The 22251-nt window shown below is 56.8% G+C and overlaps 1 protein-coding gene across 2 annotated transcripts in view; it reads left to right on the forward strand.

Annotated features, from left to right (window-relative positions):
- The first annotated feature begins 1190 nt into the window (after nt 1-1190).
- Nucleotides 1191-22251, forward strand: part of TRIM8 (tripartite motif containing 8) — a 29796-nt gene continuing 8735 nt past the window's right edge. Inside the window, exons 1-2 of one of the 2 annotated variants that reach the window (XM_074591563.1) lie at nt 1191-1878; nt 2277-2956. In XM_074591563.1, the coding sequence (XP_074447664.1) occupies nt 2387-2956 (570 nt within the window). In that variant the 5' untranslated portion in view covers nt 1191-1878; nt 2277-2386. Of the gene's footprint in view, nt 1879-2077; nt 2957-22251 lie in introns of those variants that run through there. The other variant, XM_074591564.1, reaches the window with a different exon arrangement.

Raw genomic sequence — 22251 nt, forward strand, 5'->3', positions numbered from 1 at the left:
TGCCGGGGACAAGCCCGGGCTCCTCGGAGGCTGGCCTTCCAGCCGCAGGGACAGCCACCGCACAGTCGGAGAGCTGCGCAGCGCCGAGCACAGCGGGTGGACCCCATCGCCGGCCGTGCCCGCTTTAAGGCGTCGGCGGGGCGGGGCGGGGCGGGCCGGGGGCGGTGCCCGGTGACGCGCGGTGGGCGGGGCCGCGGGCGGGGCGGGGCCGGTCCCGCCGCAGCGCAGCGCAGCTCCGAGGCGGCGGCGGCAGCGCCCGGCGGGAGACACCGGCTCCGGTTCCGCTCCGCTCCCCCCCACCTCTCGCCCAGGCCGGCTCCCGAGCGGGGCGGCCCGTCGCCGCGCCACGCCCGCCCCGGTCCATCTCTCCCCCGCCGCCGCCCCCATGGCCGCCCCGCCCGCCCCCCGCCGCCGCCCCGGCCCCCCGCGCCGGGGCTGAGCCCGGCCGCCTCCCAGGCGCCGCCCCCCGCTTCACCCCCCTCAGCTGCGGGGATCCGCGCCCCCCCCCCCGCCCACCTCCCCGCTCCTGGTTCCCCCCCCCCTCGTCCCCGGCCGCGGCCGCCTCCCCGGGGGCGGCGGGAGGAAGGCCGGGGCGTGGGGCTCCGGCGGGCGGGCGGCGCCCAGGGCGAGCCCAAGATGGCTGGAGGCGGCGGCGGCGGGGGCAGGCGCGGGGGGCTCTGCTGAGCGGCCCCGCCGGGACGGGACGGCTGGGCTCGGCTCGGGCTGGGCTGGCCCCGCAGCCGCAGCCCCTCCGCAGAGCCCCGCCGGGCGGGCGGGGGGAGGCAGCAGCGGGAGCGGTTTTGTTCCGGTGACTTTAATTATTTTTTTTTAAATACCTCTTTTTTTTTTTTTTGGTAATTATTTTTTTTTTTTTTAATTTTATTTTTAATGCGCCTCCGGTCTCCGTTCTCCAGCAGGGCAGCTCAAAATGGCTGAGGGCTGACTCGGCTCTCCCGGAACCGCTCCTCCCGGCTGCCCGCCGCCGCCTCGCCCCTTCCCGGCGGGGCCGGACCGGGGGAAGCCGCGCCGGGGGGCGGCTCGGACACCCCCCACCCCCCGCCCCGGGAACACCGGGCTCCATCGCGTTGTTGCGTCGGGGGGCTGCTGCCATGAGACCGGGCTAGGTCCGTTCTCCCTCGCCGCCCCCGTTCGCCTTTAAGCGCCCCCCCCCCCCCCCCCCCAGCCCCGGTGGGCTCGGAGCAGGTTGATTTGGGGTGCGCGGGGTTTGGATCCCCCCTGGCAGAGCCCGTCCTTCCCCCCCCCATCCCTCTCCGGCAGCGTTGGAGGCGGCTGGGCGGGCTGGGGTTTGCTCTGAATGACCCAGCTCTCCCATTCAAGCCCTCGCAATCTCGAAGCAGGCGAGAGGGGTTTGGGTTTTTTTTCTCGGTTTTTTTTTTTTTTTCCTGTCTTGTCTTTTTTTTTTTTTTTCCCCTCTTCCTTTTTTTCTCTGCTGCTCCGCCGGGTGAGAAGCAAATCTCGGGGGCCGCGGAGAGAATTCGTTGTGGGTTTTGGTTTTTTGTTTTTTTTTTTCGCCATCTTCGCTATTATTATTTTATTTTTTTAATCTTCCTCCTTTTCCCATTTTGGATCTTAACCCTTTGATCTGTTTCCTTTAAAAGACTCCGATTCCCAACTCCCCATCAGGGGGAGAGGGAGGAGAAATACAGGGGAGGAAAAAAAAAACCCACCAAACCCCGAGCGAGTCGGTGCTCTCAGCTGTTGGCCAGGTTGGTGGGGGACAAAAGTCCCCTTTAAAATATTGAATGTCAGTCGCAAACCTAAGAAAAGAAAAATCCGATCCGGAGCGCTAAATTTAGGAGCTTTATATGGAACTTGGACTCCGCTGCTGGATTTTGTATGGATTTTTTTCAACCTTTGGTAAGTTGCGATTCACCTTCTTGGGGTTAAAAAAAAAAAAAAAGCAACAAACGGCTTTTAGGGGTTGTTAAGACTTTGGGCTGTAAATCCTCTAATATCGTGTTGGGTTTTTTTTTAACCGTTTGTGTTGCTTTTTTTTGTTGTTGTTGGTTTGGGTTTTTTTGGGTTTTTTTTTGTTTTTTATTTTTTTTTTTTTTTTAACGAAGCGGCGGGGCCGTCGCGTTTTCTGGCTGGAGATTTCCTAGAGTGCCGCCTGCCCTGCGGTTTTTGTTTTACCCCCTCTCCCCCCGATTTTTAAGATCGGCTGGGGTTTATTATTTATTAGGGGGCGCGCTGCGGGGAAAGGGGGGGGACCCCAGCAGCCGTTCACCCCCCCACCCCCCGGCTTCCCCTTGCAGGGAGGACAGACCCCGGCGTCCGCCCCTAGACCGCACTGAGCGACCGAAGAGGGGGGTGGGGGTGGTGGTGGTGGTGTGTGGAAAAACGTCGCCAGAGGCTGCCGGCAGAGATGGCCGAGAATTGGAAGAACTGCTTCGAAGAGGAGCTCATCTGCCCCATTTGCCTGCACGTCTTCGTGGAGCCGGTCCAGCTGCCCTGCAAGCACAACTTCTGCCGGGGCTGCATCGGGGAGGCCTGGGCCAAGGAGACGGGCTTGGTGCGGTGCCCGGAGTGCAACCAGGCCTACAACCAGAAGCCCAACCTGGAGAAGAACCTGAAGCTCACCAACATCGTGGAGAAGTTCAACTCCCTCAACCTGGAGAAGCCCCCTTCCGTCTTGCACTGCGTCTTTTGCCGCCGGGGCCCGCCGCTGCCGGCCCAGAAGATCTGCTTGAGGTGCGAAGCCCCCTGTTGCCAGTCCCACGTCCAGACCCACCTGCAGCAACCCTCCACCGCCCGGGGCCATCTCCTGGTGGAGGCGGACGACGTGCGGGCCTGGAGCTGCCCCCAGCACAACGCCTACCGCCTGTACCACTGCGAGGCCGAGCAGGTGGCCGTCTGCCAGTTCTGCTGCTACTACAGCGGGGCCCACCAGGGACACTCGGTCTGCGATGTGGAGATCCGACGCAATGAGATCAGGGTAAGTCGGACCTTCGTGGAGACGTGGGTTTGGCTGGCTCTCCTCGGCCGCCCTCTTCCTTCCCGGCTGCGTTGGTTCCCCAAAGGGCTGGTGTTTGTGTAGGGCCTACGCAAAAATCCACCCCGGTGCTGCTCCTCCTCCGCCCGGTCCCCCTTCACGGCGGACATGTTGGGTGGCCGCTCCAGCCGAGCAGTGACGGAGCCCGTGGGTGCCAGGGGGGACTCCCCAGGGAAGGGGGTCCGCACCGGGAGCCTTTGGAGCCGTTCAGCCATAGGACCTGCAGCCACTTGGGTCTGGGCTGCCTGGGGAAGGGCCGAGGTCCTGGGCCAGGGGGTTTGGAGGGGTCGTCTCCCCGATTCCTGCTGGGGTTGGGGGGAAGGCAGAGCAGCCACCCGCCTCCAAGGTGGAGTCGCCCCAAAATCGGGCTCCCTGAGGGGGGACACAAAGCGACCACGGCCACAGACCCCCGTCCATTGTAAGGCCTGTGAATGTCAAACTGCCGGCTCTTCCCACCGCCTCCCGCCGGGGCTGGGGCCGCCATCCCCTTCCCCGCCTCCTTTTGGGGACCCACCGCTTCTTGCTGGCGGGCATTCACGTGTGGGGTTTGGCCAAATAACGGGGCTTTTAACAGGGGACACGGGGCTTCCCCCCCTGCCCTGCCGCCTTTCCCTAAAGCAGCATGGGGCGTAGCGCTGGATTCGAGGGAAAGCGAGTCTGTATTTCGCTCATGGCCAGACCATCTGGCAGGAGCTTTCACTCCCAGCTCCCCACCCCAAAGTTCATGGCAGGCATTTAATAGCCCTGTGTCCAGTCCGGCCATGACCCTACCACCACCTTCCTTCCCCCTCCAGCCCCCCCCTGCCCCGACCCTTCGAAAGAGGCCCGGCGCTTGTCCGCCGAATAAATATTTAACAATGAATTGAATGGTGATTACTGTAAAATGGGGATGATTTCCTGTGTATTTTAATGTTGCCAAAATGAGTCACCATTTAGCAATAAAAAAAAAAGTCATAAATAAAAATTGCAGTATAATTACTTTCCAATTGGATGGCCAGGCCTGGGAGGAGGGGGCGGCTCTGTGCAGAGAGGAGCCAGCCTGAGCTCACAGGAAGGTTATTTTCCTCTCCAGGTTTTTTGGGGGAAAACCAGAGACCTCCGCGGAGGTGCCAGCAGCTCCGCCACACACGCTGGAAGGGGAAAGACCCAGCCAGGCTTTTGGAGAAGCGCTTTTCTGCTTCTATTTATAGGGAGTCATTTTGGTCTCCCTCTGCCGGGCTGGGGAGCCACCCCGGGAGGGCTGCGCGGGGCTGGGACGGGGCTCGCGTGTGCCTTTCCCAGGAGCCTTCGCCAGGGACCAAAACTATTTTTCCAGGTCCTTTTCCAGGACACTTTGATCTCATCTATTCCCGCTCTTGCTGCGTGGTTTTTTTTTTTGTTGTTGCTGCTGTTGTTAGGGCTGGATGTTCGCTGCTCCTTGCCGATACATGCTGCTGATGACCTGGCGGAAGGCTGCCACCAGCTAGGCTGGATTTTTGGCCCTGGTGTGAAATTTTAGGATATGTGACCAGGCACTGAATGTGTTGAATGGCCGTATCGTAGAGCCGCAGACTTGTTTTGTGACCTTGGCCAAATCCCTCCGTACCTCCATTGCCGCGTTATCTTAATTTCCTTTCTCTGCAGTGATAAGCTTGTCTCTTCCCACTGGGCGCATGGCTCGGTTGGGTGCTCAGGGGCTGGGGCGATGGAGGACAGCCCAAAGCTGGGGGACGGCGTGCCTGAAGGATATCCCCTGCAGTTGAAGCAGTTCCTCTGTGAACCAACTGGAGTGGGGAAAAGCCCCCAGGAAAAACACCCGGCAGGTTGCCGGCCCTTGGGCAGGTCTCTGGCTGAAAGCTGCTCCTTGCCAGCCGGCGAGGAAGGTGGCCACGGTGGCTGCCAAATTAGGGTGCGTGCGCTCAGCCGGTGACGGCTTCCCGCCCGCGGGAACCGGGCCCGGGATTCCTGGCTGCTTGCTCACCCTGCGGTGGTGAGCTGCTCTCGGAGCATCCCGGGGAAGGAGGACTGGGGGGTGGGTGAGTAATGCTGGGCTTGGGAGGTCCGGGGGAGGCCCCGTCGTGAGAGGTTTGTTCCATGCGTGGATCGCGTTTGGGAAACCGTTAATTGAGAAATGAGTCAAAGTTTGGAGGCTCGGAGCCCTGTCTGTGGTGTGGGGGACTCGGAAATGGGGGGGGGTGCGACATGGACCCAGTGTGGCGAGTGTGGCCCCCATGGACTGGAGGAGGGATGGAAGCCTGCAAACACGCTCCCCATAAACTCACCTTTTTTAGCATTTATTACTCTGGCTCTGCTGCCAACCCACCTTGAAGGGCTTCTTACCCCCGGTTACGGTCTGACTTGAAGGGGAAAAGGGGCTCAGAACTCCTTGGGGACAGCACTGGCGCTTTCTCAGCTGTCAGCTGGCAATTAGGGCAAGAGAGCTTGTGCTGGGCGAAAAGAGGCCGGAGGCGAGTGTCTGCAGGAGGAAAGAGGGTGTCTGCGGAGGGCTGGCTCGAAGCAGAGGTGTGTGCTTGGTGGGTTTGGGGGAAGGGGGATGCTCGGCATTAGGTGCTGCACAAACCCACAGAGCCCTGGCGCGGAATTGGTTGAACTCCACGGTGCAACCGTAATACAAACAGTAAATAAAATATGTGGTTAATCTTTCTTTCGTGGGCGTATAAAGCGCTTACCTCCCCTTCCCCCCTGTGAGATGTTTTCTCCTTTGTTTCCTGTTTTTGTAGCGCTTAAAGGGGAGAAAAAAAAAAGCCAACAACGCACCCTCTTTTCTTTGCTTCTTGTCATTTTGTATCTGTCAAGGTCTCAAAATGAAACATTTTTTCTTCCATCTTTGCCTTTGCTGCCCCAGCCACGTGCCTCCTGCCTGCATGGGGGAACCTGCTGTCTCCCCAGCACGGGGGAACCTCCTTCCAGGGCTGAAAAACAAAGTTGCTCTAGCATGAGGTTGATATGTTGCCTTTTTTTTTAATCCAAAAAGGGGGAAAAATACATTGCCAGGATTGGACCACGGGTCAGAAGGCAGCAGCCAGAAAAAGGGCCTCGCTTGTTGGGGTATTACCACGTTTGCCTCATCTTTGTGTGGGACACGGTTGATTGAGGACAGGTACATCAGCTTGCTTGGGGATGTTCTAGCTGCCTGTCCTCAGCTGTAAGTGCCACTAGTGGGAAGGGACTTGGGTAGAGGCTCTGCTTCTGCTTCCTTTTTGTTTCAGGAGATGGAGGTAGATTTCCCTCTGACCTAGCTTGCAGTGCATTTTTGGGAAATCAGAAGAAAATCCCTCCATATTCTGAAGATCTCTGGTGGTTTTGAACACTAAGAGAGAGGAAGCACATTGTGGTGCCGAGAGCTGCGGGGCAAACCTCGGGGATCCTTCTGCAAGCATGTGGGAGCAGCGCTGGCCGTGGAGCAGCGCCCATTTGGCAAATCCAGGGGCACAGACAGGGACTGGGCTGCTGAGTCCTTCTGCTCCTCAGTGGGTTTGAGCCTGCTTTCTTGGCAGCCCCCCAGATAAGCCCAGCTCAGGTGCTCTCTTAAGTATGAGAGAGGGGAGAGGTGAACGCTTGGTAAGAGCACAGGAAGAGATGAATCCCAGGTCTGTACCAGGAACTCTGGTCCTCTGCCAGCATTGGCCACCAGCCCCAGTGCAGAGATGACCCACGCACTTTTCCTACCTGCCCCAGCTGATTGCTTCTGTGGTTCAAAAGCTCTAGGTCTCCAGAGGGAAAACGCCACCAGCTTTTCTTGACTGTTTGAAACGAGTCCTATGTCACATCTGCATGCTGCCATCCATATCGGGGACATTTTGCTGGGACATTTTGCTGGGACCAGCCCCGGTACTGGGGAGGCTGGGGTCGCCTCCACTGCCAGGCTCCTGATGTGAGCTGCTGGAGGTTGTTCTGCTCTGAAACAGGTTTGGTAACTTGTCATGGGCTGGATTTTTACAGGCTTACTTATTTTCCAGATGACTTGTTTATGAAGAGCACGGCACGCAGCTCACTGGAGGCATTGTGAGCGCAAGTGCCCAAGTGCTCGAGCGTTAATTTAGCTCTCATGACTGTAGATGGTGTGGGCTGGTGCCTGGCAGGCATTCCTCACGGCGCTCTTTGAACATACCTGATCGACAGATGACTTTGTCAGTAGGTCCTATGAAGCTGGAGATATGCAGGTTCTCCCTGCTGCCATCCATCTGAGCCTCCATCAGCATCCTGGAGCTGAACTGCCAGCCCTTTCGTCCTCCCCAGTCAGCCTAGCCCCGTGCCTCTCCCTCCCCTGGCTTTGCCCATGCCCTGGTTCCTGCCCAGGGGCCTCGGGAGTCCAGCGCCAGGCTCCTAAATGTGACTGATCATTGTGCCCTGGGATGCTGTCAGTTGGTCAAGCTGCCGTGATGAGTAATGACTTCTAGGGCCTTGGGCAGTCACAGAAATCCCAGCACCCACCTAGCCTCACTTCCTAGCTCCGTGCCATTCACCACCATCAATCTGTCAGGCTTTGCTGTGGTGTGTTGTCAGGGGCAGCAGGGGATTTCAGTTCAGCCGATAGCAGCCTGTGCTGCCCTAGAGAGCTGCCCCACTGCAAGCCCAGCTGGGTTTGCTGACCAAGCAGCAGTGGGTATCCTGGCGGTCCCAGATCTTTGGCTGAAGTGGGACAGTCTCCTGCCACCCCGGGGTTTGGATTAAGGGCTTTTCCCTGCTGCTTTCCCGCTAAGCTTGAGATTTTTCCTCACCCTTAGCCCATCAGGTTGCCAGCGGTTGCTTGCTCTAGACCTGCAGCTGCAAGGCTTCTGTGTAGAGTCAATCTGAGAAGTGACAGCGGAGATGGAGGATGCAGGGAGGCAGCCTGGTGGGTTTGAATGGGAGGGAGGAGGCTTGTATGGAGGCGACAGCTTTCATAAAGGAGTAAGAGAGGGGCTGTGGTGGAGAATGCTCCCTTCCCGCAGGGAAAAATGCTACGGGATGGCTGCACTTTGCTGGTGGGGAAGTCTGGGCACAGCCTTGCCCACCCATGCCAGACAGCCCTGGCCAGAGAGCTTTCCACCCTGAACCCCTCCCTCAGCGGTGGCTTTGAATGAACCCCTCAGATGGGGTTGTCCTGGTCTGGTCTCTGAACCAGCTTTGGCTGGTGATGAGGGCATAATAAACTTAGCCCAAACCCTCGTTCAGTCTAAATCCAAGCCATGATATTTATGTGTGATGTGGCTGCTGGCAGGGAGGTGTGGAGCACGCAGCTCTCCTCGAGCCTGCGAGCATGATGGAGAAGTAGGAAGGCTGTGGGCTGTGGTGTGACACCCTGGACTTTTCCTCCACCCCTCAGCCTCATGCCTTGCACGTGGGAGCCTGGGTGAGCCCTTCGAGGAACAACGCATGAGTCCCAGGACCGTCCTTCCCTTCTCCTCCCCTCCCCTCACTCCAGCAAAGCAATGTCCTCGAGCTCTCCCGCATGCTCAGCTGAGCCTGGTGCTGCCGGAGGGGGGTCCACAGCCTCTCCGCTGCTCTGGTCTTTGCCTCTGGAGCCGAGGAGTTGCCTCTGTCCCCATCTGAGCCAGGGGGGAGCAGAAAGGGGGGCCGGTGGAGGGGGTGGGAGGAGAAGGCAGATTTCCATGCCTCACAAAGGGCACAAGCGATCAGATTCGTGCAACTGCCCAAGAATAAAGAGGCTCTTACAGTGCTGGCTGCCCTGACCTCTCTCCTCTCTGCTCCAGAGGACAGCGTGTGACCACACAGGGATTTCTTAGCTGTGCTTTGGAGGGAGGCAGCGGGTTTTCTATCCTCAGATCTGTCTGCAGCTTGCCTTGCAGCATATTGGCCTATTTTTTCCTTGTTACCTATCTGTTTACTGGAAATCTTGGTACGCGGTGGTAATTTTTTTCTTTTCTTCTCTTTAATTTCATGTAATTGTTTTGTGGTTTTTTTTCAATCTGACACTGAAATGGGGCTGAGAGCAGCAGTGCTTCCAGAGCAGGGACAAAAGTAACCAGGAAACACAGGGCAAGAGAGGAGGGATCGACACCGAAACAATGAAATAGCCAAGCAAGGAAAGACTGAATGCTCAATAGCACAAGCCTTTGCAGAAATGCCTGGCTAGTGCAGCATTTTATAATCAGCTTCTGTGCTGGGCTGGCCTGCAACAGTAGTGTGATGGGGGAGGAATGCTTTGAATTAGCTGGATGCCAGAATTAATTCTGTCAGAATTCAAATGTACATGTATGTACGGATTTATAAATAAACACTTGGAGCCGGATTCTGCTTTGCCACACAGGCTCCGGGGCAGAATCTGGTCTGGCCTGGCTTTTCCTAAAAAAAAAAAAAAAAAAAAAAAAAAAAGGCAAGCTATGGATCTGGGCTAGTTTCTGGTGACTTTGTCAACTTTCTGCATTTATCAGCAGCCTATAGGCTCAGGAGATGCTGGTTTGGTTGGAGTAAGGGGGATGTCTTGGAGGAGTCGGAGCTGCTGAGCTTGCTTGTGATGGTAGCCAATTTTCTGTGTTGAACCTTTGTTTGCTGTTAGAGAAGACAGGGCTGATGCTGTGGGGCCATCAGGGAGGTGTGGAGTGCACAGGACCCGGAAGGGATGTCCTCCCCTTCCCTTTGCTCTGTGGAAAAAGGACAGATACAGGCAGCCACATTTCCTTTACCCAGGAGGACTACAGCCAGCATGCTTGGGAATGGGAGGAAGAGACGCCTGGTCCCAAATACAGAGGGAGGGACAGTTATTTACAGGCAAGAGGCTCTGGATGCACGCAAGAGCTTTTACATATGTCCCCCAGATGAACTCTCTGAAGAGGTTCCCAGTCCTGAATCCTTTCTGATAAGGACAGCTTTGTCTCGTTCTCACCAGGGGATCACGGTTGTCCCTCTTCTGTCTTGTGATTTGCTTGTGATGGTAACATGAGCAAAGTTCCCGGCTCAGAGCAGCACCCTGCCACTCTGCAGCAGTGCCATCTATGTAACACACTTGAAGTCATCCGTTTGCTGGGATGATGTACCAGAACTGTTAAAAAAAAAAAATTAAACATGAAGCAGTTTCATTTCTCTGTTTCTTCTCTTTCCCCTACCTGTCCTTTCTCAATTCCTTGGTGTGTGGATGCTTGGGGGGAGCCATCTCTGGAGCAGGCTGGGAAGAGCCGAGCTGCGGATGGCTCCAGATGAGGCAGTTGGCAGGGAGTGACGTTCCGGATGGCTGTGTCTCTCTGAAATATGAGTAAACGTTGTCAGACCAGCCGACTGTACAATCCAGGCCTCAGGGAGGGCTGATCTGCCCTTTCCTCCTTCCACCCACCTCTCCCTATGTGGGATCCCCCTTTGGACAGCATCACCCCATTTTCCTCTCCCTGCCTGGGTGACATGAAAGCTTCATCCTAGAGCTGGAGTCTTGGAGAAAGGGAAGGAAAATCCCCTGTATCCTAATGGAGGCAGTGTTTTCCCTCGCTGTACAACAGCTTAATCCAAACCTTCATTTGAGCCAGTTATTGTGTGGCTTTAAAACCCTGTCCCCTGGAAACCAGTCTCCCACCCCCTTCCCTCCCAGTCGATCCTGGTCGGTGGAGCTGAGCTCCGGGGTTTGGTACTCGGCCATACGCAGACACAGATCGATTGCGCTGGGGGGTGGGTTGATATTTTTGTGGCAATGGATTTTATTGCTGGTTGCGGTTGTTGTTGGAAAGTCGGGGGGGGAGTGTTTGACGTGTGCTGTAATGGGCTTGTGTGTGTGGCAAGGGGAAAAAGGGTAACGCGATTGCATCCTTCTGCTCATTATCCTCTTGCTAGTGGGGGGGGGCTGCATCCCTCTCCCCATCCGAATCCGCGCAGAGCTGCCGGCTCTGCGGTGGGAGCTGGTTTTCCCTGCAGGTGAACTCCTCTGCGCTCAGACAAAGGGCTGGGGGTGCCGGTGCCTCCCTTTGTTCTCCTCCTGTCCTGGTGCACCCGCCTCTGACAGCAAAAAGCCCCTTGAAGCGTGCCTCTCAAATGGATGGAGCGGAATAAATGTGCCATGAGGTCTGTGTCCCCCTTGCAGACCCTTTGGGGTTGGAGAGGGGGGTCTGCGCTCCCCCCTCCCTTGGGTATTGTACTAGGCCCCTTAGTGTTGGGGGTGGCCAGATCCGGGAGGGAATTACTGCAGCGCTCCTGCCCCAGCTGCACCGTTGTGGCTGGGTGGCTGAGGCCCGGTGAGCCCCGTTCAGGTCAGAGGTGGTTCGGTTGTAGGGGATGGGGACAGGATCTACCCCCCACAAGGGAATGTGAGCACGTTTGGGGGTTATTTTCCTGCCTCTGCCTGCTGTCATCCTGAACAACAGGGCATCCAGGCAGGGGACTGGAAATATCGGCTTCTGTGTCATTCAAAGACCACCCCTTGCCAAATACATCACCCAGGGGTGTGAGCCCAGCAGGTAAAACCATGGCCTGTCCTCCAGATGAGGATTTTGTAGAATTTTACTTACAACAGGGGAGAAAAAGGTCAATTTAATCTCTCCGTCAACCTAAGACCTGGTAGGGGAATTGGTGTTAACCTAAAGTAGAGATAAATAGAGGTGGGGAGACCTACCAGGCAGTCAGGAAGTCCGTGGCAGCGTGGGGAAGCGATCCTGGAGACTGGGGCTTTCTTTGCTGGTGCTGGTACCTTGCCAAACACGGACCCTGCTAGCTGCCCCCAGCCAGGCATTTCCTCCCCAAGGCTGGCTTCTGGCTACAGGTAACATCTATGAGCACACATGGTACTAATCTGCATTTATCAAAGTGCTTTTGCAGCAATCTGATAAACAATACTGAGGCAACGAGCAAAAGCTGAACCTTCCTTTACATGTTAAAACTGCCCACTGGAGTCTTCCTTGAGAAGTGTATCCTCCTTCCCAAAATGCGAGGTCTAGCTTTGCGGGAGAGAGACAGGTGGCATCCAAGAAGACAACCTTCGTGGGCACGCTGCCTCCAGTAACTGTAGACATGGACATTTGAGGAAAACCTTGTGCTTCCCAAAAGCTGGAGACTGGGAAAGTCTGTCTGCCTGGGTGGAAAGATGGAGGAAACGAGAGGAGTGGGAACCTGTGGGACGGCAATCCCAGGTGTGTCCTGTCCATGGGTTGGTGATCCCAGGCGTCCTGAATCCCGTCCCTGTTCTGCCCATCTCTTGTTCTGCCCAGCGGAGGGGAGACGTTTTGAAGGTTAAGCAGAAATTGCAAGCTGGCCCTGAGGCACTGCTGTGCTAGCCAGCAGGTAAGGAGAAGCTGCCACGGAGCTGAGCGAGCAGCCAGGTTTCTATGCGCTTACAAGCTCACCAGGGGATGAGGAGCTGCTGTTGTTGGTCCTTCTGCTCTAGAAAATGGCAGTGCGGTCACGGCTAGAAATGGCTTCTCTGGGTGTACCCTGCATGCTGGCGCTCCCCCCCATCCTGTGTGGCTCTCGGCACATCCCATAACCTTTGTGCCTCCACCGCATCCTCTTTAAAAGAGGATAATGAAACTGAAAGGGGGAAGAAGCAGGCACTGGAGGCACCTTGGACTGCTGGGCTTGATAAAGCACTGCTTGCTTGTCTGCCGGAGACCTGAGGAGGTGAATTTTTGAGTCAGGAGATTAAATGCCAGGTCTGGCTGCTGTCGAACTTCCTCAGGGCTGCTCTAGCATGTGCTCAGCCCTGCTGAGCAGCAGCATCAGCACAACAGAGCTGCAGAGAACGGATCTGCAGGCTCTGATGGGCTCCTGAGGGCAAGCTACACGCGACTGCAGTGCTTGCGTGGGGAAAGGGTGTCTGGCAAAAGTTGCCTCGCTTGGGGATGGAAATTGAGCTTCGAATACGGTTCGCAGGAATCAGCGGGACCGGAGTTGAGCAGAGCGGTTCCCCTGGCTTCCTCAGAGGATGGAGCCGGCCAGGGTCTGAGCTGTTGGGCTCCGATCACCAAGTCAAACCTGAAAGATAAATGATACTTCAGGGGCCTGAGATCAATAATGTCAAAGGCTGGCCCGTAATCGGGCAAGATTAAAAACCAATGACGGGCCTCCTCCTAGGAGCAGAAGTCAGCATGTTGAAGGAGAGCAGCGGGGCTTGCTCCTTTACGGTTATTCCCTGGTGGTGCCTGCATCCAAAACCCACCTTCCTGGGCTGCCCCCTGCAACATCAGCAATTCCTCCCCTCAATCAACATCGACCAGATCTTGCAGGTCCCCTGCGCCCACCCCTCTTCACTGGTCCCCATGCAGCTGGTCCAGAGCGCACTTGCCCTTGGGAGAGTGGTTGAGGTGAAGACAAAAGCGGCGCAGCCTGGTGCTGGGGGATGAGCTGGGGGCTGCGGGAGGCAGAGGAGGGGCGGTCGCTTCAGTGCCGTGGGTACCATGATGTGCTGCGTGTTGTAAAGATGCTCGGCTTTGCAGAGAGGAGTTTGGGAAATGAGGGCTGCAGATGACTCTTGACTCTGTCGTGAATATGTTGGTTTTGTCTGTATTTGTCAATTAACCAGTGCCACGAGTGTTTAGCCACGTGTGGGCAGGAGACAGTCAGGCGGGGTGCTTGGTTGTGCCCATTTTGGGGGTGCTGGCATTCGAGCTTGCCACAGAAGTGGCTTTTTTCCTGCGTGGGTGCTGGGCAGGGGGCTGTGCCCTCACAGTCAGATGGACCATGCTTTCCCTGGTCAGCAGCAGCCACTGTCCGGCCGAGGTGGGGAAGGTGGGATTGATTTATTTGCAGGAGCAAATTAAAATAAACTTGAGTCCCTTTTTTCTGTGCATCCTTAAAGAGGTGCACACTCTGTCGCAGCTCCGTGGGGCAGGGCCACACTGGGGCTCCTACGAAGGACGCTGGGAAATAGGATGTTGCCTGTTTTTCCTGAGCGCAAGGGCGATTAAAGGAGAAGGGGCCGTGCCGTCTCCTGCCACTGCCCCTCATGTGTGCATGTGGGGAGCTGGAGGTGCCGGTTGCCTTTGCCCCAGGCTCCTCTTCCCCTTCCTCCCCGCTCCCCCACCCCTTCCCCGCCAGGAAGCCTGGCCTTTGTGTGAAGTGATGCCTCCTGACATCAGCCAGGCGCCGTGATTTCCTCCACAGCGGGGAGGGAGAGCGGGCGAGGAGAAGGGTGTCATGCTCCCCAAGGGGCAAAATACAGCCCTGGCCTTGCTGGAGTGCAGGGTGGTAGTGGCAGTGCTCGGGGGGAGGCTGCATGCCCAGCCGGGATGCTGCCGGGAGGTGGTTGCCCCCAGCCCTGACAGCGTGCTGGTTCAGCAGAGCTTTGCCTGCATATGCTGCTCTGCCTGAAAGCACCACGCCGGTGCGTTGCTTCTTGCCGCCTGTGACTCTGATTGCTTTGGTGGCATCTTTATTTGACCCCTCTAGGGATGCTCTGTGTAGAGCTTGGGCAGTGCCGGCTGTGGGGTCTTGCTCTGGAGTCAGTGGCTCAGTGCTACAGGGCAGAAGCGGAGGGGCTTGCAGCAAGGCAGGAGGAGCAAGGCTGACATCTCCTGCCGCCCAGGGCTGCACCTGAGCTCTGGGAGCATCTCACTGTCCATGAAGACACGTCGCTTCGGCAAGGGCAGGGCGCAGCTCAGCTGCGAGAGGGCTTGTGGGGTGCGGGCTCTTGGCTGCTCCTTGGAAAGGGGTTAATGCAACACATGGGAATTGGCCAAGAGCCTGCCAACAAGAAGCCGTGGCTGGTGCCTTGCCAGCATGGGGGCCTTGCATCTCTTTAATTCGAGACGCTGTTTACTGGTGGATGGCATTTTGCAGCTGGCTGGCTGGAAACTACAGGTCCCAGCATGCTCCCTCACATGTCGCCCGGCTGCTGAGCTCCAGCGAGAGCATGATACCACGGGGATCGTAGTCTCGTTGCTCGCCGCTGCAGAGGTTTCAATGCCACAGGAAAGGGCTCTGATTCAGCAGTGCTGGGCAGAGCCAGGCTGCGCGACGCGGGGCTGAGCTCCTGCCTTCTTATCCTCTTGCCACCCACTTGCTCGATGCAAGACCAGGTTGGCCTTTTTATGTCACCAGGCTGGGGAGGGGATTTGGTCCTATTCTTATTCATTTGCAATGTAAATATTTTGGTCCCGAGTACGTTGCTGGGAGCTGGGTGTCACGTTGAGGAGTGTGATTCATTCATGCTGTTGCTGCTCGGAGCACAATGAGGCAGCCTTGGGACCAGTCCCAAAGATTTCCTGTGATCGCGGCTGGTGGGGAATTTGGGACGTCACGTTTGACTAAGTCAGAGCCCTCTTTGCCTGATTTCTGCAAGCCAGAAGTACTGTGCCGTGCCCAGCATGTTCGGGACTTGCCATCCTCAAAACGTGGTGGGTACGGGTGGCTTGTGTTCCCAGAGGGAGGAAGAACAGAGAGCGAGGCTGAGCTCTGGCTCTTGCCTTCCCGAGCTGCTGGTATGTGGAAAAAGTTGTGGGGTGTAGGGCTTTGTGCCTGGTCCCAGCCAGCCTAACAAATAAAGGTACAAAGCGATGCAAGTTCAAAACCTGCTGCATATCGAGTCTCAGAGGGAGCCCTGCCAGAGTTTTCCTGGTGGGGCCAGCACCACACGAGCATCCCTGTGTGTTTTAGAGGGACATGGGACAACCCGAGGCGGGACGCTGGGCGGATGGGCGGGAGCACTGGAAGGTGCCTCTCCATCCCTTGCTTCCACCACTGATGCTCTGCTGCCAGAAGGGACCTTTGCACCCCCAGTTTGGTCACCGGCACAGGAGGGGAGGCACTGCTGCACCCTCCACCCCGGGGCTGGCTCCCTCCGTCCCTCCGCGCGTCACTTCGTCCTCCCCACGCTGCTGAGAGCCAGGTGCGGGCTGTGCAGCGCCCAGATTCGTTCTGGCATCCTTCGTTAGACGGTGTTTGTTCATGCTGCATTTTTCTTTTTGCTGGCTTGTTTGGACACGCACTGGTACATTCACGGCACTCAGGCAGTAACGTGAGTCTCTTTCCCATTAGGAAAGGGGCCAGGATCTGGGGGGGCCGGGAGGGCGGCTTAAGCAGTAGTTTGTGAGATATTTCCTTCTGCCGCCACACCCTGCGTGAAAGAGCAATATCCGCGGCTTCAGCTGCTATCGCAAGGCTCCGAACGTCTCTCTTTTAATATAGATTGGTATCATTTTGCATTTTAAAGTAAAAACACGCTGCAAGCTGCAGACAGCTGTCGGTTGGCAGCTTTGTTTGAACATCTGGTATTGCTGGGCTGCTGTTCAGCGTGATCTAACTATGGGATTCATAAAGATTATAATCCGGGCTTTCAGATTCTCAACAGCCGCCTTGCGAAAAAAAATGGGGGAGAGAGAAAACCCATCGGGGAAGGTGGCTGAGGGGTCCTCAACGTTTAGCAGGTCATGGTCATGGTCGGTCCCCTCTTGGGTGCAGAGTGGCTGATGGGCTCCCTGTGTGTTGCCTTGGCTGCCTGCAGGTGCTGACGGGCTCCTTCCAGCCTGCAAAATGCCGGGCGTTGGGGAGCTGTAAAGTGCAAAGTCCTCCTTTTTTTTTTTTCTCCCCTCCGCCCCCCTTTTTTTTATTTTTTCCAGCTTGTGTGCTGAATCTGATTGAGTCTCGTGCTCCTCTGGGTGGTGTCTGGCGCTGGCGAGCTGAAGCAGCAGATTCTGCTGTGGCTTTGGGTAGATGTTTGTAGCAGTTGTCTGCAGCAGCAGGACTTGGTTTCCTTTTTTTAAAGTAAGTGATGTAGGAGCCAAGGCTTGGAGTAAACATCTCGGCGTATCAAAATCTCGTTTCCAGGAGAAATTGAGTCCCCTTGTCTTCTCAACCAAGAGGTTGAGATAGCCACCTCTGTAAGCCCCATCCATCCCTCTGTGAGTCAGGCACTTTCCTTGGCACCTTTGAGAATTAAGCGGCCTCTAAGCCCCTAACGGGTTTTATAAATCTTGTTAGTTGATCTGCATTTTTGCAAAGCTCTTTGAATCCAGCCTATTGGCACATAAGTCACCTTGACTTTCTGCAAGGCTTTGACTCCCAACTCACTTTCAGGCTCCATTTGTCAGTTGGAGGTGCACAAAAAACGTCCCCCCTTATCTTTATTAGAAAAAAAAAAAAAGCTGCCTGGAGAAATCTAGCTGCACTCTAGTTGATGCAAGCCAGTAATAGAGGTGCATATAAACCTGTTCTGCCCTTGTTTGTGTTGATTTAACTTACCAGTACAAATTAAAATAGCCTTGAGCGGTTGGAAGTTTAACTAGATCAGTTGGAAGGAAAAAAAAATATAATCGTGGCCTTTAAATCAAAGCAGGGTTTTCTTTCTAGTGTTGCCCTGAGCCTGGAGAGGGGCTTTGTGCTGCCCAAGCAGCCAGACCCCTTGTCTGTGGGTCACCAAACGAGACGCTGACGGGGCATGTGGCTGCTGGTTGTTGCCTTTGCACTTATTGATGGTCTCGTGGCTGGGACATGTGGGCGCACGCAGGTATCACTGCGGCTGCTTTATTTCTCACTGGTATCTGGCTTCCCCCAAAAACCTGCTTGTGCATCCGTATCCTCAGGCTGGGCACCCTTTGGAGCAGAAATTAGAAATTAGAGGGGTAGGAGGCCAAAGAGGCTGTTGTTCAGAGCTCAGGTCTCCCCGTGGCAGGGCTGAGCTGTGGTGGGTGCGGAGCGGAGGTCTTGGGGCAGGGGAGAGGCAGCTCAGCCTGCAGTGGGAGGAAGGGTGGAAGAGGCTGGCTGTGTTTCACCCCTGCAGGGAGAAAGCTCTGAGATCACACAGGCCAGCTGGATCTTGAATCCAAGATGTTTATTTGGAAGAGGGAGTGAGGGTTTCTCAATTTTGCAGGGGCTGCAGATGGGGGTAGGTTTGCTGCCAAGCAATGGGAGTGGGTCTTTGCAGGGTGGCTGCTTTTGAAGGCGAGGCATCCCGCCAGCCGCCGTTTGGGGACAACTGGCCGGGACCCTCAGATTGCAGCACGTTGGGAAGATCTTGGGATTCAACAGAGCTAGACGAGGCAGGGACAACAGCAGATCGAGGCAGGATTGGGGGTGTTGCCAAAGCCTGTTTATTTTTTTGTGGGTGTTACGGAAGGAGCGACGCACAGATGATATGTCAGAGCAGCAGGGCTTGTGTGAGGAGCAGGGTTTTGTGATTCCACTGAGTTTCAGCACTGAACGACCTCCCGTTTCTGACGAGACTGCCACCACTGGAGCTGGCAGAGCGCTTGTGAGAGCCAGTTCGAGGGCACAATCCAGCTGAAAAGAGACTGGGTTTTTTTTACTGGTTTAATTTTTCAGATGGATCCATGGTTGGGAAGGGGCAGATGTATGAAACCAGAGACAGAAGAGGGAGAAAAGGAGGTTAGGGCCCCTGTAACGTACATGTAAATTGATTGAAACATTCAAGAAACCACAAGCACAGAGCGCACTGAAGACAGAAAGGGCAGGACTTCTTACACGATCTCATAGGCTCCGAAAAACTGTTAAATCTGGTGAATCCCAGTCAGTGTAGCTTCAGGGCATAGACTTTATTTTCTGGCATGGTGGGGAGGAAGGACAAGGCCATGTTGGTCATCAGGGCCAGATGTGTTCTAGGTGTTGGTGTCAGTCTGAGGTCCCAAGTGTCTGGAAACGGTTGCTCAAGGCGCCTGGGTCTGGCTGTCTGAAACTTTCTGGGATGTCGCAAACCACTGCACTTTCCCGGAGTGCCCTGGCAATGCCCTCGTGCTGGTGCTCCGGAGCTGGTTGCTTAAAGGGCATTTGGTTCTGGGTCATGCTGGGCAGAATGGGCTTGTGCCAGGGCCTGCAGCTGGAGCCCCGTGCCAGAGATGGCTCAGAAGCAGGGCAAATTTTGGCACTGATTTATAAGCAGACCCAAACCAGGACATTTTCCCCCAAAAACCAAAAAAGGGGGGGGAAAGAGCTCCTCCCTCACATCTGTGATGGCAGAGAAGATGCGGACCTTGTCCTTCATAAACACGAAGCTGAGCCCTGTGACTCCTCCTGGCTCTCCTCGCTCCCAGTCGAAGGCATCCTGGACTGTCCTCCCTCCCCAAAGCTGTCCGGGGAGGGCTGCTGGCTGGCATCTGTGCCCAGGCCTGGGTGGGGATCTCCTCTCCCTCCCTTCCCAGCAGAGAGAAAAGATCTCTTGAGCTCCTCGCTGCCCCCAGGGTCTGGTTGTGCCTGCAGCCGCAGCCCCGGCAGCTCTCAGAGCTGGTCTCTCCGTCTTGCTCCTGCACCGCCCAAAAGCATCTGCTGTCCCCGAGCTGCTGGGACACAGCGCAGGAGCATGTTTTCCCCAGCCGGGTGCCGTCTCTCCTGGCAGATCTGGGGCAGGAGGCAGCTGCGCCAGCCAAAGGCAGGGGCACATGGGCATCACCGCGACTCATCTTTGTCCCGTGCAGCCAGCAGCATCAGTCAGGACTTGCCTGTCTGCACGCTCAGCATGCAGACCAGCTCCTCCATCCTCGTATTCATCTTCCCAGTGTGTTTCCAGCTCCTTTCTTCCGTTCCTCACCATGCTGTGAGTGAGTCTTGAGCCCCGGGTCTGGTGGAGGCGGTTCGCCCAGCTTTCACTGCCTCTTGCTGCGCTTTGCACAGGGACAGCTTATCCGACACTGGTCCGTGATCAGCACGGCCTTGCTCCTACTCTCCAACATGCTGCAAAAGTGTTCGGGTGCCTCTGTTTTGGGGTGCGCATAGCCCATACTGGGCGTCCTGTATCAGGAAGTGGGACTTGTGGGGCTGCTGGCACAGAAGGGATGCTTCTGCCGCCACTGGCCTCGTCTCCCTGCTCCTTAATCCTTTTTATCTCCCTTTTCCCCTCCAAGTGGCTCTTCGTCCCTGCTCAGAGGATGCTGGCAGCAGTGGCAGCCAGGCCACGGCTTGAAGCTGGGGTCTAAAAGTGACAAGGAGAGCCCTGTCCTCCTTCCCCCGTGTGTGTGAGGCACAGCCACAAGTAACCCCCCATGGCAGCGGGGAGCAGGGGGGCACACAGAGGCCCAGCAGGCAAATTAACATCCTCAAGGTCCTTCTGAAGGTCGCCTTCCGATAGAGAATAGGTCCCCATTTCCTGGCCTCCAGAAATCCTGCCGCTGGCTCCACACGACACAATGCCTTGTATGTTCCCTTTACTAACGAGTTCTTCCTTTCTGCCGGGTGTAAACAAGGGGAAGAGCTGCACAGCCACACGGTGATCCGGGTTCTGCTGGTAGAAGGCCACATGGAGGAGCGTGGTCTGCCGTGCCCACCGGCCTGGGCTGCCACAGAGTCGAGGGCTGCCCTGAATACTGCTGAGCTGCCGTGAGTCATGGCTTGGGGGGAGCATCCAGCTGCTGTGTGCCAGCCATGGTATAGGGATGCCCCGTGCTGCGATGGGTGCTGGAGATGGGACATGGGACTTTGCCTGATGGTTTCTCCTCCCTGGCATGCTGGGGAAGGTTTGGAGACCAGGCAGCATCGTGCAGGGAGATGGAGACAGGCAGGAGGCATCCCCACCCGCCCTGGCATGAGAAAAAGGTGGAGAGCTGCTCTTGCGAGAGGCACCCTCCATCCTGTTCCCCCAGGCTAGCGCTGGATATTTGGCCTCCAGCCGTTTTCTACACAGCACCAGCTCTCCCGGTGCTCAGGGGCTCCCTTGATGCTAAGGAGGGAGTCTCTGATGCCCATGCACTGCGTGGCTGCTACTCCCATCCCTTCCTAGCAAGGGCAGCTATTAATATCCCAGAGGCTGTTCCTCTCCCCTCTTCCTTCCCGTGCTGGGGATAAACCAGCCCGATCTCTGTGCAGGGAGCACTGTGAGAAAAGCCAAACCCCGGAGGAGTGTGCGTGTGCTCTGGGCTGGCTGGGGGAGGCGAGGCCTCCTGCTCCGGCCCGAGACCTCCCCTCCTGCCCCATGCTTACTGTAAATGCGTGCAAGATGAAACCCCAACCAGAAAACATTTCCTTCCTGTCCCTGTAAGCGGATCAGCCTCCTGTGAGTGCCGTGGGAGCTGTGAGGAGTTCGAAAGAGCTGCTTTTGCCTGTGTCTTGTCAGCAGGAGACCATGGTGGGGTGGGAGGGATGCTCCAGGGGGTTTGGGCTGCGGGGACTGGTCCTCTCGGGCTGCAGCGACTGGTCCCCTCGGGCTGCGGCAGTGCAAGATCTCGTGGTTTGAGATCGTGTTTTTGGGGGGCACTGGGGTGCCATGTCCCAGAGCCACACGGTGTCAAGGTGCCGGTGTGTTGTCAGGTGGGGGGACGCTTTCAGGAGGGATGAGAATAGTTCATCGCGTGGGTTTTTCTCAGAAAACCGGTCAGCTGATGGCAGAGCGGGGCTGGGGAGCGGGAAGCCTGTGAGTGGGAGGTGTGGGGAGGCGAAAGGTTGCGCTTGCCTCCTTGGTCCAGGGCTTTTGGTGCATTAAAATTCAGTCACTGTGACTTCAGGCCCGTCTCCAGCAACGTGCCGGGACGCGGGTCTCAATGGGGGCCCTTGATCCCGGTCCCTGGGCTGAGCTGCAGGTGTCTGGAGCCATTCCCGCGACAGGCATCTGCCCTTCGCGGCTTCCTCGCTCCGGTTCAACCTTCCTCCTCCTCCTCGCCCTTCCTCCCCCTCGTGCTCCGCGCTGCTCCCTCCGTTCTGGCTTTCCGGTGGCTGCAAACAATGTCCTTATTCACTCAGCGTCTGGGATTTGGCGGCGAGGGGAAGGCCCGGGTGCAGAGGAGAAGGAAGGAGGGAGGCAGAGAAGCGAGCGCGCCTGTCCTGGGCCAGCCCCAGCTGCGGTTAAAGGCACTCTGTGGGGCAGTCTGGCTCTCTGCTCCCCCTGGTTTCCTACGGGAACAAGGGCTGTGGTTTGTCCACCTGCCCTCCCGTACTAACCTCCAAACCCACGGCCTGTTTCAGCCCAGTTTATTGGGAATTAGCATCCTGCAAGCATCCTGTATGCCGGTGTGCAGAGACGTGGTTTCTCTTGCCGGGGAAGTGGCCCTGAAGGATGCACAGTGCTTATTAGACATCAGAGAAGCTCCGTGGGCTTCATTTCCCCCATGAACACAGTAAGGCTTTTCACTGCTCCCGCTGTCATTTAAAACCAGAGCTGCTTGGCGGGTCATGGGGCTTTGGTGAAGCTGCCAGGCTCCTTCCTGATCGCGCTGGGAGTCAGGCAGGGGCTGGCGAGCACTCGAGCCCCCAGGAAAGGGATGCGGCTGGCTCTCCCGTGCTGGCTCTCCCCAGCAGGCACACAGGGACCATGGCCACCCTCAGCGCAGGCAAAACCTTGGGGCATGTCATGGGATTTTCCTGCCCCGGTGCCAGCCCCAGGGCCACAGGCTGCCAGGGACTTGGAAGTGGGGATGAGGGGAGTGCCGGGCTCCAGGCAGGGCAGG

Source organism: Larus michahellis, chromosome 6, assembly GCF_964199755.1.
Source record: "Larus michahellis chromosome 6, bLarMic1.1, whole genome shotgun sequence".
Taxonomy (NCBI): Eukaryota; Metazoa; Chordata; class Aves; order Charadriiformes; family Laridae; genus Larus; species Larus michahellis.